A 14948-nucleotide genomic window follows, 5' to 3' on the forward strand; every position below is an offset into this window, starting at 1 on the left:
TGTATCATAATGTACTGGGTAGGCCAAGTGAATAGTTTTTTATATAGTATATGGTGTTCCTAAATGTATTATTGTAACAGATATCTAGCTTTAAGTTCCTCTCTAACTATAAAGGTATCTGTAACTACCCCGCCACCAGGGGGCCCTTTAAGAATATGTACCTTTGGTGCCCTCGGTGACAGTTTAGTTTTACCCTCCACAATTCCATGTCCTCTAAACATTCCATTATTCTTAGGCTCCCTCGGCCCTAAACTCATAACCACCAGCAGCTGCTTAATTTCACACATAAGGCCTTTTCTTTGTGTGACAAAATGCACCTTAGTATAATCATCTTAAATTGTAATTCCATTAAAGATTAGGTTTTTACTAGGTCACCATAATTTTTTACCTTTGTTCATTGCTGGTTCTGTTCGTTATATCATGGGAAAAAACAACTACGGAACATTTATGTAATTATGCATGTGACAAATAAAGAATCTTGAACCTTGATTCATTCTTGAGCATTTAGACATTTCTCTTCTTTTCTAACTTGAATTCTTATGCAGATACACCATTACATACTTAAATAAACAAAATTCTTCACTGTTGTGTTAAAATCTGACATCACATGGTATTCTCCCCCAAGTATTGTTTCTCACTACAGAGCTTAAGTGGTGTACTGCCATCTCCTGGATGAATTGACCTTTCACGTTTAGCTGAAAATTTCCTTGAGTTAAGTTCAATAAAAGACTACTAAATTGTTTAATTCTTTGTTATTGGCATTTTGATGTGATTTTCTGTTGTTGTTGCCTGGTTGTTTGTCATTTTATTACTGTTGAGCTTCTCCAAATAAAAATAAGACAGGACAACAAAATACTTCAGTATTCAGAATTCTCAGACTATAAATTTCTGTTGCAATGCAATTTTTATGAGCAATCAGAGTAGCGTGTCGAAAATACAGAGTAAAACAACATTTCAATTTCCATGGACAGAGCAAACAGTACTAAACATATCAGTATGGTTCAACAGGTATGAAATTGTACATTTAAGTATTATTTCAAATCATTTTCAAAATGCATGCTACTCATCTCTAATGAAGATGAGATGAACGCAAGGTCTAGGAGACTAGAGAAGATTTAATGGAGGACATGAGTTTTCTAGCTGTCTTCAGAATATTTGGCTGTCTCAATATGTCCATTTTTGGAAACTTATTTCTGGCCTAAAGAGTGCTTCTCAAGTATATCTTTGGCTACATCCAGGGCTTCACTGGCAGACACTGTAACATGAGGGGCAATTCCGGCTCCCTCCCATGCCGGACCTTGGGTAGTGTCTGAGTGGGTGACTGGAATTGCCAGAAAAACATCATTGTCGCTTATTTGGAAAGTTTTTGGTGGCTGGCAGGAGCCATGTGTTGGCTCACCTACAATCATGGCACGGCCAAACTTCTTCATGATATAAACAAATTCCTCTGCTGCACCAGCTGTCACTCCACTAGTCAGGATCAGCAGGCCTTTATTGGAGCCATATCTTTTACCTGAGTACAGGGCAGGTATGTTCGGTTACTGCAAAGTTTCTACATGTTATATCACAAATATATTTGATCTGGTATTTAATGTGACATGTCACTTGTTTAAATATGATTTAGTAGAATATGAGTTATGCCCAACCTGTCAACTCTGGAATTGTTTCAAGTACTTTTGTGGTGTCAGAAGATCTGTCATATAGTTTGTCCAACACAATCTGCACGTCTTCATCAAAAAAGTAAGAGCAAAGTCCTGCAATAGGATTGGTGGACCCTCCAATGTTGTTCCTTTGAAACAGTTTGAGTTATGATAAATGCCTATATAAAACAGTCTATATATAACATTACCTCTCATAATCTCTTGATTTTATGTTACATAAATGGGACAAATGTGATCTGCTCTTTAATCAGAATTGTACATCCCTGGATTTTTTGGGGTGGGGGGATTAAAAGCAATTTTTTTGTCTGAAGGAGGCAGTCTGGATGCTAAATAATAGTATAATAGGAAAGGATCTACACCACATCTGTGGTTTAATTTATGTCTAGACAACTAGAAATGAGGGTTTACCTGAGGTCAATGATCATAGCATCTGTTTCCACTACTTTGTTCCAAACATGCTCCACAATGATCTGAGCAACTGAAGCGGTTTGTGGAAAGTCTCCAAATATGTCAAAGCGCATGTAACCAATGTTGTTCCTAAACACTTCAGTGTGAAATAAATCTTTAACAAGTGCAACCAATATTTCTGGTGAAGGGCTCTGTGGATAAAAAAGAAATGTTTTGCAAATAAGTTATGCAAATTAAAAAGTCACATACTGAAATGCCAAATATTTCTGATAAATATGTGGAAAAAAGGAAAATTAAAAAAATTAATAAATAAAATAGTGTCAATGAAACAAATACCAATGCACCATTTCTTACCATTGGAGGCAGTACAGGTTTGTTGTCTGTCATTTTAAGGCACTTGTCCCCTGACAGTCTTAAGAGATCAGCTGAGAGCTTTGCATTCAGTTCATCCTTTGAGGAAATCATATTGTATTCCCCACTGGTCAATAAAGCCTCTAGCTTTTCTGCTACAATAGCTCCAATGGATTCAAAAGCATAGTTTTTTGTAACTAAAGAAGCTGCAGACTTGACAATTGCAGGGATTTTAGCACGAAGCTTAATGATTGCACCTGCAGCATCAATGGCATCTTCTGCATTGGTTTCTACATCTGGCGTTACTCCTTTGACTTCCCAGCTTTCACCAGTGATAGGATTGGTGGATTTAGCCACAGGTAGTGAGACATAGAAATCAGAATTACCAAGCTTAATTTTGTCAATTTTCACCGATCCTCCAGCTGTTTTTTCTCCAATTATGGTAGCTCGTTTGAGGATTTTCAGGCAGTAAGCAACATCCTCTGCAATGCCAACAGTGTTCTTACTTGTTAGAATCATCAACGGCTTGGAGGTTCCATACCTTTTTCCCAGTAAAGTGGGCATGGACCAGAGCTCAGTAGTGCTGTTTGATGGACGGTAATAAACAGAGTCTATATGGATAAGAGGCTCAGCATCAGTGTAATATGAGACAATGTACGGGATGCCAGACAATTCCCCACTAACAGCGTAACGAAGGTCCAGGATCATGGCCGTGGTGGGGAGAACTTTATCCCAAACATGCTGCAGCAGAAGCGGCCCGATCTTCTGAGCAACCTCTTCCCCAATAATGTGTTGAATCTTTAGGTAAGCAATGTCATTTTCCAATATCTCTACATTTACCGTGCCCTTGACCAGAGCAGCCAGTTGCTCTGGTGTGATGTCAAGAATTCCTGGAGGTGCTGCTGGAACAAAATTTGGTTCATAAGTGACCTTAAGTCTTGGATCACCGATTGTATTCCTAACCCCATCTGTCAGCACACTGGAAAGGATACTGGGATCTTGGATGCTGAGGATCTCTGTATTGCTAGAGGCAATTCTTATTACTTCTTCCATACCAGAAAGTTTTTCCGGAGAGCAGTAGTTGTCCAAAAGCACTTTAACCAAATCTGTAATAAGATCAGTCGAATAATTACACTGGACATAATTGCTAAACACTAGCAGTGTTGCTAACATTACTAAACCTTGAGGCATGTTGCCTGGTTGTGTTCAGGGACTACAGTGTGTCAAGGCTGGTGAGCTTTCTTCCTGCAGAGAGGTTTGTTAAATGAGATTGTTTTCACAGTCAGGTTTTTGTTAGCACAAGCATAAGAGGCTTTTCCTTGAACTAACCTTTAATCTCATTATACCAGTTGCATCAACAATAACAAACAAATAATCTCTGCTTATTATTTAGCACATGACGCAGCACTTCTAAAGCTGAATGTGGCAAATTAATGAAAATATAACACACAATTAAAAAACATAAAGAAAATGTAGCCTTGTATGTCATTTAAATGGTGTGTAATGCATACATTACACTAAACACAACAAAAGCTACCTCAGAAATGAATAGTAGCATTAGAATGTGATTCAAAATTGCCCAAAGTGCTTTACAATAAAAAAAAAACCTCCTCCTCCTCCTCCTCCTTCTTCTTCTTCTTCTTCTTCTTCTTCTTCTTCTTCTTCTTCTTCTTCTTCTTCTTCTTCTTCTTCTTCTGGTTTCGTCTTTTCCCGTTAGGAAAATCCTGTTAGGGTTTCCACCTAACTCTCGGCATCCTCTAATCTTGCACCAATTAATTTCATGTCATCCATATATCTCCTCGTTGGCCTTCCTCCTGACCTCTTGCCTGGCAGCTCCATCTCCAACATCCTTCTTCCAGTATAACCAACTCCCCCCTCTATACATTTCCAAGCCATCTCAATCTAGCCTCTCTGACCTTGTCCCCAAAGCAGCCAACCTGATATGTCCCTCTGATGTGCTCGTTCCTAATCCTGTCCATCCTCATCACTCCTAAAGAGAACCTCAACATCCTCATCTCTGCTACCTCCATTCTGCCTTATGTCTTTTCCTCACTGCTACAGTATGTAACCCATACAGCACATCTGGTCTCACTACTGTCTTGTACACTTTTCCTATGATTCTTGCTGACACTCTTCTGTCACACAACACTCAAATGCTTCCTGCTGCTGACCAACTTTATGGAGATGCAGATTTCATTTTCCAACAGGACTTGGGACCTGCACACGGTGCCAAAGCTACCAGTACCTGCTTTAAGGACAATGGGATCCCTGTTCTTAATTGGCCAGCAAACTCGCCTGACCTTAACCCCATAGAAAATCTATGGGGTATTGTGAAGAGAAAGATGCGATATGCCAGACCCAACAATGCAGAATAGCTGAAGGCCTAGAGAAACCTGGGCTCTCATAACATCCGAGCAGAGCCACAGACTGATTGACTCCATGCCATGCCGCATTACACACGCTGCAGTAATTCAGGCAAAAGGAGCCCCAACTAAGTATTGAGTGCTGTACATGCTCATACTTTTCAGCTGGCCCAGATTTCTAAAAATCCTTTCTTTGTATTGGTCTTAAGTAATATTCTAATTTTCTGAGATACTAAATTTGGGATTTTCCTTAGTTGTCAGTTATAATCATCAAAATTAAAAGAAATAAACATTTGAAATATATCAGTCTGTGTGTAATGAATGAATATAATATACAAGTTTCACTTTTTGAATGGAATTAGTGAAATAAATCAACGTTTTGATGATATTCTAATTATATGACACACACATACACACACACATGCACACACACACACACACACACACACACACACACACACACACACACACACACACACACACACACACACACACACACACACACACACACACACTTAACATACACAGAACAAACCCTATTCTTACATTGTTTACAAGTACTCATTTATATTTGAATTTGCACATTTATATTTCAATAAATAGGAGCTCCTGTACTAGAAAAAAAAATCCTCGTATGTGAAAACTGACATATATATATATATATATAGATCTTTTGAGTGATCTTTACTCTATATAATCTATTAATTCAAGATGTAATAGATTTATCTCTATGTTAAATGCTTCAATATCCAAATGTCTTTCATTCGATTAGTTCTAAATTGAAATTTATCTAATAACAACAGTGTGGACAAATTACTGAGAAATTATACTTTATTCAGAATCTAGAGTATGTGTTAAAATCTTACTGGATATATTCAGCCACAGATTAACTGCAATAAAAGTAAGAAATGTTTAATGTACTTAGGTAGTTCAAAGTAAATATTTTTAAGTAAAATGTCAAATTTTCCTGTGAAAAGTAACTTATCTAAAACTTTGAGAAGGTGATTTTTTTTGTGTCAAAAGACCTACACTGTTTTTCCTGTTTTTTTTCTCCCCAATATTTCCCATAGAAGCCAATCTAAACTGGAGATTGTGTCTGTTAGAGAGTTTAAGTAGACACATCATTTTATGAGTTTTCCTTACTCTAACATGATTACATCATTTCAGTTAGGTTAGGGCCAGGTAGTTTCATCCTCTCACACCAGTCTGGTTACTTATCCATCTTCAGACACATACAGATGTATAGCTATAGCCTTCACTACATTGTAGAGTTATAGTATACAGTAGTCTAGGTGTGATCTTTGATACATTTTTTCTACACCATAGATCCTGAATTGATGCTGAACTCAGTTGTATGGTGTGTAGCACGCAGTCATTGAGTGGATGATAGAACAAGAGACTTTTGAGATTTGTAGGTCTAAATTAAAATGTAAAAAGTAAAAAGAACAGATATTTTGTCCTAGAAAAGTAATTAAGGAAGTATGAACAGATAAGTAAAACTCTCATGAAAATGTCCAACAATTACAATTACACTATCAAAATATTTTCCAAACCTGGTTAACAATATGCTTCGGGGAAAAGTGAGATAAAATGTATTATTATTATATTCTAATATTATAATGGAGTTTTCTAACGTTATGGTTCACCACACACAGAGTGTCAACGTTTGACTTTGTAACACTCTATTCCTAACAACAGAAATTTAGTATTTAGCAAAACTAAACTCAATCAAATAAAATAACTTTGATTTGTCAACCCCAGCTGCTTTTTTTTCTTTGTAATACTGTAGAAGATTTATTCAGAAACTGTGAGTCCTTTGTCAATTTAACAACACCCCTTTCACAACAATTGGTGAACTGTACTTTTAATCCCATCTGATCTTTTAATGCCAAGTGTTTAATTTAGCTGTCTCCTGATTCCCCTCAGCCAATGGAAAGAGTTTCACCTTAAGTTTTCTGGAGCCTTGACCTATATACAGATGCCTGGGAATAGAAACCAAGAGCTATAGGTGGCGCTAGAGAGCAACTAGCAGGTCTTCTTATTAATAACTTAGTTAATAATGGTAAAGAACAAATGAAATAAAGTAAAAACATTTACTTATTACGCACATGTAACGTAATATCATGTGACATGAGCTCAACAGAGCAACAACAACAACAACAACAACATCAACAAAAACACACTTAATTTCACCTGGAACCATAATTTTTAATTTTCCATATACACAAAAACAAAAACAAATTTAATTACAGTACTATATTTATATTAAAATCACAATAACTAAAGACAGTTAATGTGATGCTTAACATCACCAAACACCCCCAAATCACTTCGACATGCACATTACATGGCCCCTAAAATAAGGCATGTGTTAAATTGAATAAAGAGCTTTGTGTTCAAGTGTGTGAAAAAACTTAATAAGCACAGATTTTTGATTAAATATTTTATTATTAAGACATATTTGAAAATATATCAGAATCAATCAGCATATGAGACACATGCAATGCAAGTCAGAGGCAGAATTAATTGAGGACGGTACACACAACCACTTAGTTTTTGAAATTGATCAGTAGAGGCCAGTATCTACATATATATACAAGTGTTAGGTGTACCGCCTAAATAGTTTCCAAAGAGCACACATTCTAGACACAAGCTCTTTTAGCTGAAAACTGGGTGGGAAGTTAAATAAATACAAGCACTTGTCCTATCATATCATTTTATGCAGTTATGCAACATGTTAAGCTACAAGAACTCGATCAGGAAGCTGTCACATGGTTGCCTTGCCCTGGAACAGAAAACGTGACACTATGTATAAATAATATCTAATATGTTTTTATGCATGCTTTAAATGAACATCATTTTAGCAGGCTTTGCATTAATAAAGTGAATATTCAGCGATCTTAAAAAAGAAAAGTAGTGGATACTTGAAATTAAAGGAAAATAGTGGCTGCACACTGGGTGTTGTTTCATTCAGACTGGGTTGCTGGTTAAATCCTAAATCCGGATTACGTCCTCCAGAGTCACCGGGTTTCCTCTGACCTCCCAAAAAACACCCCAGAACGTGGAATGTCTACTCTAAATTGCTGCTAGGTATGAATGAGTGTGTGAATATGTGTGCATGGTGGACTGGCCTTTCATTTCCAGGGTGTATCCCAGAATCCAGAGTGACCCTAACCAGCACAAAGAGCTCACTGAGATAAATGATAAATGATATATGAAAATCATTCTGAAATGTAATTGTACTACAAAAAATTCACTAAAAAAACAATAGAATGGCATTTGAGGCCAAGGTTAAATACATAAATATGATGCTGTTCATTAAGTACTTATTTTTATTAATATTTGTTATTATTATATAATATATATATAATATATGTTTAATTTTATTACCAGAATAAAGCAGTTTCTATACATAAATGAACACATAGTAATTAATTAATTAACTAATTAATACTATTTAATTAATAATATTTATTTATTTATTAAATAAATATTATTAACTAAATAGCATTAATTAATACAATTTAATTAATAATATTAATTATTAAATAAATATTATTAATTAAATAGTATTAATTAATGCTATTTAATTAATACTATTTATTTAATATCTATTTAATTTAAATAGATTTTTGTTTAACATTTTTTACATGCAGAAAATATATATATATTTTGAAGGTATAAAGCAGCTTATTCTCCTCACTACCTACATCCGCATTTTGCCACTTTCATCTCCTCATACAGGTGTCTGACAGTGATAATGCCATTCTCTTGGTACATGACAGTTAAAGGGTCCAGTTTTGTTGGAACACAACATGCCTTATTGGCTTTTTTTGGGTTTCTCAGATTCACCAATGTTTGAATGATAGCATGTTTAGAGGGGGTTACATCATCCGTCAGAGGAAAATTGCACACGCCTTTACATTCATAGGCATCATACTCAGGTGGTGCAACAATCCACTTGTCCCATCCAATATCCTTGAAATTCACTTTCAGCGACGTTCTCCGACAGTAGTTCTTACGTGCGTTTCGCTTCCTTCTACGATGCTGATCCTCACTGGTATAGTTGTCAAAGGGACTGACGCGCAATAAAAACTTTTCATCTTCATGAGCCATCATCTCTTGTACCTCAGTTTTGGCTTTTCTCATCCTGTTCTCAAGGTCATTTGAAAAGACAATTAAAACAGGTGAGGTGCTGTCCTCCAAATTCAGGCTGATCTTGTAGCCTCCACCTTGGTATGACTTACAGCCCTGACTTTGCACCTCAACCACTAATTCACCTGCTCCACACTTTGACTGAAGCCAACTCTGGAGTGCACTTGTTACATCAAAAGCTTTCCATGTGTGCGCTGTGTCACTGATGTCCTTCCTGTCCAGAAGGTGTAATATTTCTTGGTTTTTCATGCGTACTACATTAAAAATGGTAATGGAAGTATCATCGCAGGTTGATTGACTTCTATGCCACAGCACGAAGAGTCGGAGCTGGACTACTGTGACTTCTTCAGAGCTAGGGATTGAAACGTTGAATAGTAGCCTGTGTGAAGATTTATTCTCCCTGACCACTGAATGGGTCACCTCTGCAAAAGAAATTTTCAGTTTTACTAGCAAATAGAGATGTTAGAAATTTTTAACTAGGCAGAATTCTATCTAATGACTGACATCAACTTCCATGCTTGGTTTTCAATGTCTATGTTCTCATATCTTATTACTGAAACTATGAGCTCAGAATAAGTCTCATCATGATCCAAGTCAAGTGATTAAAAAAACAAAACAAAAAAAAACTAAACAAAACATATGAGGTACACTCTAAAAATGTATTACTTAAATAACATGCCAAAGCACAGAGATTGACTTGAGAGATTGATCTCAAAGTATCTTACTTAATTGCACTATGGCAAGACGTAACTTAATGGCTCTTACCCTGTAAGACAAAGCTCCGAATAACATCAGAACGTGGGACAGAGGACATATCTGAAGCATATTTGTTGTAAAGCTCCATCATAAACGGAGGAGGCTGAACGTTCCTCTGTTCATTTGGAACCACAGACAAGTTAAGCATCTTTAGAAAATCTTCTTTCATAGGCTCAGAAAAGTCTTCCAAGATGTCTTGCTCCTCTAGGTCATCCTCCAGGCTCTCGTCTTCTTGCTGAGTGACTTGAATTATTGATTTTCCCTCAGAAAGCCAAACCAAGCTTAGGCAAATGTGAAACAATAAATATTGAAATCCCTGCATTGTTCTTTAGCGCTAGGTTTTACATCTGGCTTTCTTTTGAAGAAGAAATGTTGAAATTGGGATTCCTGGTACAAAAGCCCTCAGTTGTGAGTTCAATCTCATACTCGTACATTAAACAGCGCATGCTTTTGATGACCGAAAGAGCAGCTTGGCCGTTCTTATCTGGAAAACTGATGTTGTGTTTTAAAGTTTGTTATCATTTGAGGGCTTGTGGTTAATGACGTTTTTGTAAACATTTTGACCAACATTAGGGGGCTAATGAGTGAGATTCTTGAGATGCAAGGATACACAAGAATGTTGATCCCCTCCAGGGTCAGCGTAGGATTTGGGAGTTTGGTTTCTTCCCCCTGTATGTTCGATTCTGTGGTATTTTAAAGTTCTTCAAACTTCATATACGACAAAATATTTTTACATTTCCTCGAATGGTAATATTAGGAAGTGGTGTGAATACATTATTTGATACAAAACCATCATATCCTTCATGCTTTCATGGTTTAGGACCGTTGCTGGGTTAGTGTGATTAAGGACATTGGCCTGTGTACTGTCATACCAATTTATGGTTTGTCTCTCAATCACATAATTAGATTGTAAACATGGGGTCTCTGTTTAAAGGAATTTCCAAGTGAATATAAGGAAAGGTTATAAGCTTTTACAAATTAGAAACGTATATGATAAACATTGTACATATTTGTAGAACATCCTAATTTTACTGAGTAAATGTATTTTAAATTAAAAACATTTATTTGAATAAATGTATTGCAACCCCTCCAACCTGGAGTACGTACATATATCAGCTTTCAGCTTTTTCCCTCTGAAGAATAGAGGCATGTGTCAGGACTAAAACCCACAAAAAAAAAAAAAAAAGTTAATTTATTAATTTGTTAATATAGGTGACATTTGAGGTTCATGTGTGACACTGTGTCTACTGAGCTCATTCATCTGTCTACTGCTTTCTCTTGGTCTGAGTCTGTGTGGATTGGGATTTCAAAACACACAACACAAACACACACCTCAGGAAACACTGTTTGTTCATCAGATGATAAAAAATTCAACTAAACTACTGTCTGTATACTCCTGAGTGCTGTACTTTCTCACACACTGTTTTGGATTACGAATTCTGTAGTTTATCTTCTTTACTCTGTATTGGGATTTACTCATAACTCATACTTACATCTAAATAACCTTCATCATTGTTAATAGGATGGTTATAATGTCTTTAATTTCTTCTCGAAATGTATTGTTGTATTGTTGATTTGTAGTTTTTGTCATGTTTTACACCTCCACACTCTGTTTATTAGTTACTCTTAACTTTTTGTTAACCTACTGTTAACACACACACAAACACATGCACACGCATGTACACAAACAGAATCTTACCATATAGATATTTATTAAGTAGTAAATTAATTTATTAGTTAATCAAGTAATATAATATTCATATCTATATATGTGTGTGAGACAAAGCAAAATCTACAGTATGCATGACCCTTGTATGAAAATGAACAAAAATGATTTGTTTGTAATTTGTATTGAATTCTGAATGAAAAGGCACTAGATGGCAGCAGTACAGTATTTCTCCCATCCAACATACAAGGCTTCTCTTGTCTGAAAGCATTAATTGTTACAAAGCAGATCTCACAGAGATTAAAGTGGGTTTCCAGCTATGTTTTAAACCAAATAAAATGTTTCATTAATAACATTTTTGTTTTATACCTGTTCCAATTCTTTTCTCTATAAAAATGTTAGGATTAGAGAGTTACAGTATACTGACACTTTATTTGTATGGCAAATGTATAAAATTAACTAAAGGCCTAACGGTTTCAATGTGCTAAAATGCTGCCTGTTATTAAATTATAAAGAATTCTACTGTGACATTAAGGAATATTGTTCTGTATATTTGATGTCGTATTGCACTAAGTGACTGTACACAAAACCAGTAAAAAAAAAACCAAGTCTGTAAAATTCAACAGCATTGTTCTAGTAGTTGCTTCAGACTTTAGTTAGATGTAGACTGTCATTGAATTGTATGTCTGAAATTGTTACAACTGATAAGCTAATACATATCTTGTCTTCCCAAAGCCTTGAGGAATCTTGCAAAGTCTTGTCCATAGTCTCTTCACCAAAAACGAATGCCAGATGGTGATCATGTTTACCGACAAGCACAGGTCTCCACGGACATGTTTGGGTAGAGTTTCAGCACCATGTTCCTCCCGGTGTCTAGAAACAGCACAGCCAGTTTGCTCATCTTCTCAGGAACGCAGCAAGGCTCAGGAACTCCGGGAACAATCCCCACTGCCCTCACAATGCTTTGAATGGTGGCATGATTAGAGGGATGAACCACCTAGAGATGATAAGAAGAGAACCTTGAGTCAGAGATTTGTTCAGTATTCCATATAAAATTTATTTGTTACTCAAAAATAGTTATAATGATATTTCCATAAATATTTATTTATGTATGATGCTATCATGCAATTTGCTATCATGAAATTTCTGAACAAGAAGTGCAAACATAAATAAATATTTATGGAAATATCATTATAACTATTTTTGAGTAACAAATAAATTCGACAAGTTATTATCTATTAATACTTGTAAATTTCAAAACAAAATATTGACTACTAATTATTTATTATTAATGATCTAACCTTGGGCATGTGAAATCCACAAGTTCCTGCACAGTAATAGGCATCAAATGCTTTCGGGGCTAGAATCCACTCACTCCAGCCAATATCTGCAAAATCCACTCTCAGGTAACGTCTCGCACATACTCGAGGCTCACTCCATTGCTTACGTCGAGCCTTTTTCATGGTCCTTTTATCGAAGCTCAGCTCCTGAGTCCTACTTCCTACATTGCTGACTTCAGGACCGTGTCTACCACCTTGACCCTTAGACAAAGATTTGGGCTTTAATGCAAAGTAAGTGTTGTACCACAGTTCCTTGTTTTTTTGATCATTGTTCTGGACATTGGGAAGGAAATTCTGTAAATCTTCTGCTGCTCTTCTGATCCTGGAGCTTGGTGTGACTAAGGGAGGTCTGTTTCCTTTGTCTTCTCCTACAGGGCTATACCTCTGTAAGCTCAGAGCGATGCTGTTTGGTTCGTTTATGGACAGGTCATTAGCAAAAATGAGAATGTAAGGCAAAGCTTTAGATGTGAGGTGATCCTGCTGCCATGGGTGCCTCTCTCCAAAATTAAACTCCACTGAAATTATGAGGTCATTACGAGCACGAGCCAACTGGACAATTGAGGACACATCAGCCATCTGCCAGGATCCTTTCTTGACAAATGACAATGTAATGTTACCCAAATGTGGTGGAAAAGTTGTGTTTTGTGACATCCCTCGAAGGATCAGCTTTAATGCTGTGGTAGGCTGCAGGTGTTGGCTGTGACACAAGGGCCCTCTGGTACGGCGGCAGTTCAAGGGCCGTAATCGACCATGTGGCCTGAGGAAGTGAAGACTTGCAGATAAGACCACCTCTGACTCAGACACGGAGGTCAGATTGAAATGAAAGAGGATCTTGTTGTGGGTGGACACTGGAAGAAGAAGAAGAAGAAGAAGAAGAAGAAGAAGAAGAAGAAGAAGAAGAAGAAGAAGAAAGCATATTTCAAACATTACCATAAAATTGAAGATAAGCAAATTGATAAGCAAATATAGCATTTAGATTTTGACAGAGATTTGAAAGTTTATAAGCCTACTGTATAATCAAGATACTTTCACTTTGCTGTGGAATGAATGCTAACTGGATAAACATCAAGGCAACAGCCAAGTAAGCTTACAAGTATAGAATGCAGCTCAGATAGAAGTATGGAAAAACAAAAACAAGCAATCATATATCCTGTTTTATAGCATTGGGAAAATACGGCATAAATAACAAGGTTTGCAGATGGTTTACATCCATCACTTTTCATCTAATAGATGTAAAAATATGAGATATTATTCAGATTTAAAAGCTAGTGTTCCAGCAACAGCAAAAACAACAACAATAATGATGACGATGATGATAATGATGATTTGAAGAATTCCTTTAAAATCTGACAATGCACACATATTTATTATTATTATTATTATTATTATTATTATTATTATTATTATTATTATTATTATTATTATTATGTTTTTTACCTGGGAGTGCCTGGAAGCTCCTAACCGTATTGTTGGTCCGGTGTGTTTGCCGGTCCTTGTTAAATTTTTCATGCAGTTTAAACATATGCATAGACAGCATGTCCCTCGGTGCATCCGCATCCCGTGTAAACGAGTCAGTCTGCTTTACTTCCACCAAGTCAAACAGTATAACAATATTTAGCGCATAAACCAAAATAAGTGGCATGTTTAATTCATGCATGCACGGTTACTCCGAGAGTTTCAGCAATAAGCGGTTCAGTCGCGTGCTGCTGTTTCTGCTGCTGTCCAGGAGGGACGGGACGTACGTACGGGCTCGCGCACAGCACTGAAGTGCATGAAGTGCCTCGTGCACTTGTTTCCTCGCCATGCGCGAAACCAAGGAGGCGTAGCAAATAAAACACAACACTATTCTCATTAGAACAGATTTTTACTTGTCACGTACTGTACAGCTTTTTATTTGGTTCGTATCACTAAATAATATTTATAATATTATTATTTATTATTTAATAAGTAATATCTATAATATTATTTAAAAATAGTCTCTCTCTCTCTCTCTCTCTCTCTCTCTCTCTCTCTCTCTCTCTCTCTCTCTCTCTCTCTATGTTTTACTGTCCATTTTTGTGTTAATGTAATTGCTCTGTGCCACTTAATTCCAAATTGTGGCTCTATACTGTTTTCCAGCTCCACGGCATCAGGCCTTCCACAGTAAGTGTAAAGCATCATCATGCTTCATTGAATCATATTTCATATTTCAATAGCCTAGTGGTTAATGTATCGGGCAATCCCAGGTCCACCAAGCTGCCACTGTTGG

At 36.4% G+C, this 14948-nt stretch overlaps 3 protein-coding genes across 3 annotated transcripts; all 3 read right to left on the reverse strand.

Annotated features, from left to right (window-relative positions):
* Positions 1-1187: 1187 nt before the first annotated feature.
* Positions 1188-3611, reverse strand: rbp3 (retinol binding protein 3). The gene is made up of 4 exons (XM_027159030.2): positions 2424-3611; positions 2070-2260; positions 1647-1789; positions 1188-1513 (listed from the first exon to the last, which is right to left on the reverse strand). The coding sequence occupies exons 1-4, from the start codon at positions 3609-3611 to the stop codon at positions 1188-1190; spliced, it is 1848 nt and encodes a 615-aa protein (XP_027014831.2).
* Positions 3612-6988: 3377 nt separating this feature from the next.
* On the reverse strand, positions 6989-10180 carry gdf2 (growth differentiation factor 2). Its single transcript, XM_027159032.2, has 2 exons — positions 9704-10180; positions 6989-9360 (listed from the first exon to the last, which is right to left on the reverse strand). Exons 1-2 carry the CDS (start codon positions 10014-10016, stop codon positions 8486-8488), a joined length of 1188 nt encoding a protein of 395 aa, XP_027014833.1. The 5' UTR covers positions 10017-10180; the 3' UTR covers positions 6989-8485.
* Positions 10181-11445: 1265 nt separating this feature from the next.
* gdf10b (growth differentiation factor 10b) lies at positions 11446-14476 on the reverse strand. Its single transcript, XM_027159031.2, has 3 exons — positions 14138-14476; positions 12662-13548; positions 11446-12357 (listed from the first exon to the last, which is right to left on the reverse strand). Exons 1-3 carry the CDS (start codon positions 14355-14357, stop codon positions 12166-12168), a joined length of 1299 nt encoding a protein of 432 aa, XP_027014832.2. The 5' UTR covers positions 14358-14476; the 3' UTR covers positions 11446-12165.
* Positions 14477-14948: the final 472 nt, after the last annotated feature.

This window comes from Tachysurus fulvidraco, chromosome 8 (genome assembly GCF_022655615.1).
Source record: "Tachysurus fulvidraco isolate hzauxx_2018 chromosome 8, HZAU_PFXX_2.0, whole genome shotgun sequence".
In the NCBI taxonomy this organism is placed as follows: Eukaryota; Metazoa; Chordata; class Actinopteri; order Siluriformes; family Bagridae; genus Tachysurus; species Tachysurus fulvidraco.